The sequence below is a fragment of the Elgaria multicarinata genome, chromosome 20 (assembly GCF_023053635.1).
Source record: "Elgaria multicarinata webbii isolate HBS135686 ecotype San Diego chromosome 20, rElgMul1.1.pri, whole genome shotgun sequence".
Classification (NCBI taxonomy): Eukaryota; Metazoa; Chordata; class Lepidosauria; order Squamata; family Anguidae; genus Elgaria; species Elgaria multicarinata.
In genome coordinates, this window is record NC_086190.1 from 10,252,886 (window position 1) to 10,261,647 (window position 8,762).

At 45.5% G+C, this 8,762-nt stretch overlaps 1 protein-coding gene across 1 annotated transcript in view; it reads right to left on the reverse strand.

Moving 5' to 3' along the window:
* The window catches only part of LOC134411643 (probable glutamate receptor), a 42,414-nt gene extending 34,334 nt beyond the window's left edge, over positions 1-8,080 (reverse strand). Inside the window, exons 1-2 of the mRNA XM_063145529.1 lie at positions 7,978-8,080; positions 5,801-5,908 (exon numbers count right to left, since the gene is read on the reverse strand). Of these exons, the coding sequence (XP_063001599.1) occupies positions 5,801-5,873 (73 nt within the window). The 5' untranslated portion in view covers positions 5,874-5,908; positions 7,978-8,080. The remainder of the gene's footprint in view (positions 1-5,800; positions 5,909-7,977) is intronic.
* Positions 8,081-8,762: the final 682 nt, after the last annotated feature.

Below are 8,762 nucleotides of genomic sequence, written 5' to 3' on the forward strand. Positions count from 1 at the left end.
AGAATGCCAGGCCTAGGGCACAGTGAGCGAAAACGGGCGAAGGCGACCGAGTGAAGTAGAAACTCTTGGGCGAGTAAGAGGTATAGTGTTAGGAGAGTGAAGGGTGCGAGCAGGACAGGAAGGTGAAATAAGAGACGAGAGATAGTCTTATACCATCCTTTGCCCCTTTGCTTTGTTCATGCGTTTAGAATGGACTTGGAACGAATGCAAATCTCAAAGTACCAACTCTGAGCGGCCATTTGCACGTTCAAAAATAAATGAAGGATGTCATTCAGCCCTCTTGAACCTATACCACACAAAAATTGCAGCGACAATGGAATCAGTTACCTAGGGAGGTTGTGGGCCTCTCCCACACTAGAGGCCTTCAAGAGGCAGCTGGACAACCCTCTGTCAGGGATGCTTTAGGGTGGATTCCTGCATTGAGCAGGGGGTTGGACTAGATGGCCTTGTAGGCCCCTTCCAACTCTGCTATTCTATGATTCTATGAGGAGCAATCCCAGGCAAGGTTGGGTCCTACCGTTAGGCGGACGAAGGCAGTAGATGCTGTGGGGAGGGGTGTGTGTTGGAAGTGTGTGGGGTTAACTGTGCCAGCTTCGTGTTTGGTAGGGTGACTATATTTGGGAAACCAACAAAGAGGACACCTAGTGTGTGTGTGGGGAAGCAGCTTTCTGAGTCCTGCAGAAAGTACGTTATTCCCCCGCCACCTTAAAGAACCCGATTGGAGTGGAGGAGGGGAAAGGATTTCATTCTGCACCACCACCATCCACTCCAATTGGGGCCTTTTCTATAATGTCCACGAATGATCCACTTTCCCCTTTAAGACCTCAATTGGAGCTCGGGGTGGGGGAATGACGTGCCTCAAGAAAGCATGTCACTCCCTCCTGCCTTGCTAATGGCAGCCTTAAAGAGGAAGGTGTGTCATTCCAGGACATTATTGAAAATGATAGAAAATCCCCCCTGACACCATGGAAAGAACAAAAACCAGGACAAATCCGGGGAAATCCTGACAGTTGGTCACCCTACAGGAGCCCTGTCCTCCTTTCCATATGGTCACTCTAGGTGAGGCATTGGACAGAGCTCTGGGTGCCACTGCCATGCACCCCCTAAACTAGCCTGCTGCCTTCTGTTGTGGCGGTGGACACCCCCAATGTTCAAATAAGATTCAACTCGCAGTCCAGTTGGCTTCTGTACATGGGGAGAGAGGGAGGCCATCTTGTCCTTTACCTCATGCAGCAAAATGGGCCAGCCATGGTTTTAAATGTAAGTGTTCCCCCACATGAAAGCCTCCCAGACTTTGGAAGATTTATAATCTAGTCTTCTTCACGAGATGGATTTGTTTAGATGCAGGGAGTTGTGTACGTTGTTCTCTCTCTCTTTCTCTCTTTCTTTTAACGTGGACACATTCAAGTATGTGTTTACATACTTGAATTTACATGCTTCAAACATGTAGAATTTGTTTGTTTGTGATTTACAATATTTATATACCGTTCCATATCTAAAATAGATTCCAGGGCAGTGAACATAGGAATAAATCAGTAAAAAGATAAAAACATTTAAACAGCAAATTAAGACAGAATAGCAATAAAAACAGTGGGTGGTTAGTTGAAGAAGGCTTCCTGGAAAAGAGCTGTTCTCAGGTGGTGCTTGAAGCAGCACAGAGAAGGGGCTATACCACAGACTTGTTTTTCTTTCTTTCTTCCAAACTTGCACGGAGGCTCTAGAATCTAACGTTGACCTGGTTGGATCAGAGTGATGTCCATCTACTCCAGGCCCAAGGACCCACTGATCAGCTGGGTTGTTTGGGGGACCAGTGCTCTAGCACCGCTGTTAGCTGAGCGTGAGAAGGCTTTAGCAGCCAGGACCCCGCTGATGGTGGTAGGGAAACAGTATTCCCAGTCAGGCTTGCTCAAATGGCCTTTAGCCTCCTCCTGCTCCAGAGGTCATGTCCGCCTGCGTGCAGCCTTTGGCTTCTCAGGGCCAAAAGATTTGCCCACCCTTGATCTGGTCCAACATTCTGACTACAAGGATGGCTTCTGAAACGTTCCCAAGGAGGACACGATGGCAACAGCTCTTTTCTTTCGCCCCAGCATATAGCACTTCGAGATATTCTATCTTCTAGCTTAGGGGCTCCATGTAGGTATCTTACTTTTTGACAGACCCTTAATACTTCAGGAATTCATTCCTCCTCCTCCTCCTCCTCCTCCTCCTCCTCCTTCTTCTTCTTCTTCTTCCCACCTAGCATCTAAACCCAGAAATGAGCTGGGCTAAACTGACAAAGAGTGAAGATGGAAGGCTACACACAAACCCACGAGAACATAAGAAGAGCCTTGTTGGATCTAGTCCAGCATTATCTTCACACAATGGCCAAACAGCCATGTCCCACAAGTAGGACATGGTAAAACCCCTCTCACCCATGTTCCCCAGCAACTGGTGTACCTAGGTTTACTGCCTCTGATACTGGAGGTAGTATAGAACCTTCAGGACTAGTAGCCTCCTCCAGAATTTGACTAATCCCTTTTTAAAGCCGTCCAAATGGGTGCCCATCACTACATCATGTGATAGTGAATTCATGTGCTACTTTGATTATGTGCTGTCCTATACCTGGACACCTATATACCTATTCCTGTCCTGTACCTGAACAGAGCAGGCATGTGAACAAACAACAACAGCTGCCCCGTCTGGGCTTAAACTAGTAGCTATCACCACAACTTGTGGCAGTAAAGTTCTGTACATTAAGTATGCCTGAAATTCACTGCCAATCATTTTAATTGGGTAACCTCAAGTTCCATTGCAAAAGGAAGAGGGAGAGGTACATTGGTGACAGGTTCAGGGACAACTGGACACCATTTGTAAGCCATGTTGGTCCTTGAGAAAAAGAAATCCAAAATCTACTTACACAATACTGTTATTAGGATCAATCCAAACTGTGGGCAAGCTTTTGAGATAACCAGATCTCTTCATAGAATCATAGAATCATAGAATAGCAGTGTTGGAAGGGGCCTACAAGGCCATCGAGTCCAACCCCTGCTCAATGCAGGAATCCACCCTAAAGCATCTCTAACAAATGGTTGTCCAGCTGCCTCTTGAATGCCTCCAGTGTGGGAGAGCCCACAACCTCCCTAGATAACTGATTCCATTGTCGTACTGCTCTAACAGTCAAGAAGTTTTTCCTGATGTCCAGCTGGAATCTGGCTTCCTTTAACTTGAGCCCGTTATTCCGTGTCCTGCACTCTGGGAGGATCGAGAAGAGATCCCGGCCCTCCTCTGTGTGACAACCTTTTAAGTATTTGAAGAGTGTTATCATGTCTCCCCTCAATCTTCTCTTCTCCAGGCTAAACAATCATCAGGCAAGATATTAGAAATAGAGCTGGGAGGGGGGAGGTTTGCATGGTCAGATTCTTAAGGCGGAGTGGAGGAAGAGGCACAGGTGTAAATGGGTTGGAGTCTATTTGGCCTCATACAGGTTTCAGGTTACACCTCGGACTGTTCACACCAAACGGCAAACCAGTTCAGCCTTTTTGCAGTCCATGGTGCACGGCTGTCATCCAATTAACTAAACCTTAGACTGAATGAGTTTTGACTGATTAATTAGCGAATTTAATTTCCTAGAAGAAAAATATGCCCAAATCAAAGAATAAAATAAAAGCACACTTCTTTTGTAAAAAGATGAAACACATGGCTGTCAAAGCGAGCAACTTTCTCATCCAAAGATTACATTTGATCCTCTCCTACGTTAACTGTGTGATATCAACATCAAGATCACCGTCAACATCAAGACCATCCAAATCTTCTATTTTTGTAATTAGAGTAGTTTACAGCTGAATACTCAACAAAAGACAGCATAAAATGCATCATGACAAACATTTTTTAAAAATTGGTAGCCATTCAGAAACCCATTATAAGATGTGTGATTTTCTATAAAAATCACATTGTCCTATCAAGTTCAGTATAGTCTCCTTTGGCTGTCAGCAGTTTTCCAGCAAATAAAGACAAAGAAAAAAGAAAGGGTCTTTTCCATCAGCTGTTACCTGATCCTTTTTACTCAAGATATCAGGGATTGAACCTATGACTACCTTTCTGCTCTATAGCTGAGTGATGGCTTCTCACAGCAACATAGGAAGCGGTCTTATACGGAAGCAGACTTTTGGTCCATCTAGCCCAGTGTTGTCGACACTGACTGGCAGCAACGGCTCTCCAAGGTCGCAGGCGGGATTTTTTTTCTAGCCCTGGCGTTTGCGGGGATCAAACCTGTGACCTTGGGCATGCAAAGCAGGGGCTGTGTGCCACGACACAGGCTCTGAACACCTGGCCTGGCCGTGGCTGCTCCCTGCTCAAGCCAAGCACCACCGCTTGATACGCCTGAGGCAAGGGATAAAAACCACCTTCCTCCAAACTAGGTGGAGAAAGGGGTTTTAAAATGGAGAAGGATTTTAATATATAAAATAAAACACTGTGAGTTATATGTGTGGAGGTGAATTATTGTCAGAGTGCGTGCTAAATGTATAAACTTCAGATAATATATGCCAAACAGACACGTGGGATTTTTGTGGTAGTTATAAAAAAATAATTGACATTTCTTTTAAAAAGTTCACAAGCTTTGTTTCAAAATAAAACTTTTAAAACCCCTTTTTGAAACCTTTCATCCAATCCTTCTACCCATTCACATACACGCTTTCCTTTCTCTCACACAATCACTCTTGAGCTTTCTTTATTGTCAGTATTGACGTGCAAATTGACGGAGCTATCGAAAGGGGTGTGAATGGGGTGTTGGATTTTCATAAATTCCCCAAAAATCAGGGGATGATGGGACTGCCTTGAGTCTGGGCGTGCGTGTGTGTCCCTGGATAAGCTATCATGGTGGCGAGTTTGAGGTTTTAACGTGCAAATTGACGGAGCTATCGAAAGGGGTGTGAATGGGGTGCCCGATTTTCATAAATTCCCCAAAATTCAGGGGATGATGGGATTGCCTTGAGTCTTGGCATGCGTGTGTATACCTCCATGAGGTGTCATGGTGCCAAACGTGAGGTTTCTAACTTTCACAGAAAAAAAGTTGTATACTTTTTAAGCTTAATGCAAGCCTATGGGGGGGGGGGGAAACGGAGCTCCGATCCGGATCCGGAGCTCTGCAGCAGAGCGGAGCGGGGGCGGAGTGAAGTGGCCTGATCTGCAAATCGCAGATCTGGAAGTGAAGCGGAGCGGGGGGTCCGTGCACACCCCTAGTTTAATATACATCAACTATGTGCACACCACACTCCAAAGACACCACTCTCTACCCTGAACCTCCAATTTCCCAGAACTTAAGTACCCTCAACACAGAGAGCACGAAAGACTTTAAGAGTACCTAAAAAGTCTCCCCCAATCCCCTCCGTCCTTCCCTTATATATCACTCCTCCCCGTCCCAAGACATTCTAACTCCGCCCACTCAGACCAACATTCTAAACTCACCACAGACTTACAAACTGCAGACATACATTTGGGAACTGACTTGTGGGGTGTAACGCCACACTCTGCCACAGAACTACGGCCCCCTCCCTTCTCCAACTAGATGGGGCTGCTCCATACCTGCTCCCTCTAGCCCAAGCCTAGGGTTTTCTCTGACCGGTAGCAGTTCTGGGAGGACCCAGACTGCGGGATACATACTCCAAGCCCTGTTTCCCAGGATTCTTTCAGCTGCAGATGCCAGGCATTGAGCCTGGACGGACCTTATACTTAATAAAGCATGGGCTCACTGACTGAGCTATGGCCCACTGTCATAAAAATACAGAGCACATCATGATGAGAGCGAGCTTTCTTTTCTCACCTGCCCAGTTAGGTTCCCCAAGCAAAAGCAAAGCAGCAGATACACAAAAGGCGGCTTGGAGAACTTTGTCCATCGGTGCAGGAGTTGCCACTGCCAGTAGGGGAGCACCTGTTGGAGTAAAATGCAAAGCAGGTAGTTGGGATTTATTTCACATCTATTCCGTCAGAAAAAAATCTTGGGAATTGTACCACTTCCGCTTATCACATTTCAGTCATGTGGAATATCCCCCCCCCCCCCCACATGGAGAGAGAGAAAAAATCCTCCTCCATGTTGTGGAAAGCTATCACCGAGGAGAATGGGTCTTCACTAGTTTTTCACCCTGACACGCTAGATTTCTACTTGCAGGTTGGTTGGTTTTTAAATGGGAAAGTGTTCAGTCATGCACCTGAAAGCATTCTGAAGTGATGCAACTGCAGCAGGACTGTAGCACACGCTATTTCTGATTGTGTGCGTTAGTAATGGGCAACCGTCCCAGCAGATGGGCTTATTCAGAACAAGAAATAGCTCAGCATTGAAAAAGTTACACATTGCTCCCCTCCCAAATCCATGTCCTGAATTGAGGAGTGGGGATGGGGGGGGATGGGGGGGAGGCAATATCCTTCTAATGGTTTGTGTGCTCATACATACAGACGCACAACTCCCAGGGCTGGTGCCAGAATTGAGGAGGTCATATGGGGTGCTGTGTGGAAGAGGGGGTTGGAACGGAAGCAAGGAAAGTAATAGGGGAAATCCTATCCTGCTTATTAAATTTCATAGGCCTTTAATTAATAAGAAAACATCTGCTAGGCACATGTGCAAACTCCAGAAAAACAATAAAAAGCAAACAAATAGGAATAGAATTGAAAAGATTAAAATTGAAGCTAAAAATTTAGAAGTCTTTTTTTTAAAAAAAAATCATACATCAAACAAAGCTTATTATCAGCTTTCTGAATGCTTCCACGCCTGTGCCGTGTGTGTGTGTGTGTGTGTGTGTGTGTGTGTGTGTGTGTGAGACCAGTTCATCAGCAGTCAGTCAAAATGATCTCGTGAATGAGCAGTTGGCCATCATGGGCTAAGCCACAAGAATGAGAGGAAGCATCCTCAGAAGAGTCAACATGTCTTTTCCTGGGACATGCCAGAAATTAAGGATGCGTGAGAAATTTGTTTCCAGGATTTTATTATTTATTTATTTATTTATTTATTTATTTATTTATTTTATTACATTTATATACCGCCCCCCAGCCGAAGCTCTCTGGGCGGTTTACAACAATTTTACCCAGTTCGCACCTCTTACAACCGAAAGAGAACCCAAATGTAGTTGAAGCCTGTACAATTCCAAGTGTGCAAAGTGATTCACAGAAGAAAAGATCGATGTCTGCAAAATGCAAACTTTTGAAAAATGACGATAAGCACAACTTAATCAACGGGAGAAAACTGCGTACGTTTCAGAGACGCGCACAATCGATGCTACATTTGGAAAATTGTACACAAAAATATGTGCGAATGTATGTGTGGAAAGAAAAAAAAACAGAGCACATAGTCTGATACGGTGGAATCAGAGAAACGTGATTCGATCACGTTCAGCTAATTCACACATCCCCAGTGGTGCGCGGGAGTTCCCAGAGAAATTTCGCAAGCCTTCTCCAAATTCTGTTTGGCCTCCCTCAAAATCCTTCAGAATGGAACCCTTGACATTCCACACTCAGCAAACTTTAGGAGCAGCGTTACCACCTTACACGGATACCTGGAAGTCAGCTTAGCAGGACCTTACACGCTGCACCAGCCCTGCAGATTTGCCATCTCCCTGCGCCGTTGGGCTCCATCAAGGCCCCCAAATAGATGAATCCATGTCACATCTGGGGGAGAAGGATGTCATTGGATGCTCATCCAAACTCCCTGCCAAGGATGTACCTTTTAAATGGAAACCTCTCCTTTCATAACGCGGGGATTAAGAAAGCGCGGAGAAGACAAATGAACTCTCCTTTTCTATGACTGGAGAAAGAGCGGATGCCGCCCTTGGGGGATTTGCCAGATAGAAAAGTTCGCGCTCCATCTAAGCCCACAACATCTCCTTCCAAATATAGCACTGGAAGGGAATTGAGTCCAGAAAAGAATGAAATTGAAGTAGCAATTATTGGTTGAGGATGGTGAGGCAGGGAGTGGGGTGGCAGGGAAGCAGCCTAGGGGATCACACTTACGGTCAGTGACTCGTCTGGTCTCAGCAGCTCTTCAGCAGCGGCAGCAGAAGCAGAAGCAGACGCCCCGACGGCCCAGCAAAGAGCTTCTGCGAAATGAGCGCATAAATCAACTGCTCAGACCCTCTTGCCCAATTCAGACTTAGAGGAGGAGGAGCTGTGGGGGGGAGGATGTTTCCAAAAGGAAGAGAGTCCCCCGCCCCAGTTCCTAGCTGGGAGAACATTGTGCATTGTTTGTTACTCTCCCAGTCAATGAGAACCACACTTAGGCTACGTTAAAGCACCATTCTGCAGTTCAGAGAGGCCTGATGAACACAGCCGATCACAAAGCCAGAAGGGAAATGGCCCTGGCCTAGCCCTTTCCCTGGCATGTTAGATTTCTACATGCGGGGAGTGGTTTTTTGTTTTGTTTTTTTGTTTTCTTACACTGAGGGCTTTGCTAGACAATACTGTTATACTGTTATATAGTATACTGTTAGTTTATACTGTTAGTTTTACCCTACCCAGTGCCTGTTTACCCTACCCTGTGCCTGTTTGCATTCTCTTCCCCTCCTTATTGTTTTATTATGATTTTATTAGAATGTAAGCCTAATAGGGTCTTGCTATTTACTGTTTTACTCTGTACAGCACCATGTACATTGATGGTGCTATATAAATAAATAATAATAATAATGATGATAATAATAATAATAATAATAATAATAATAATAATAATAACAATGAGGTAGCCCGGTATGAGCCCTGGGCTGGCCCCTGTGCGCCCAGATGACGCACAGGGGATCCCGGGC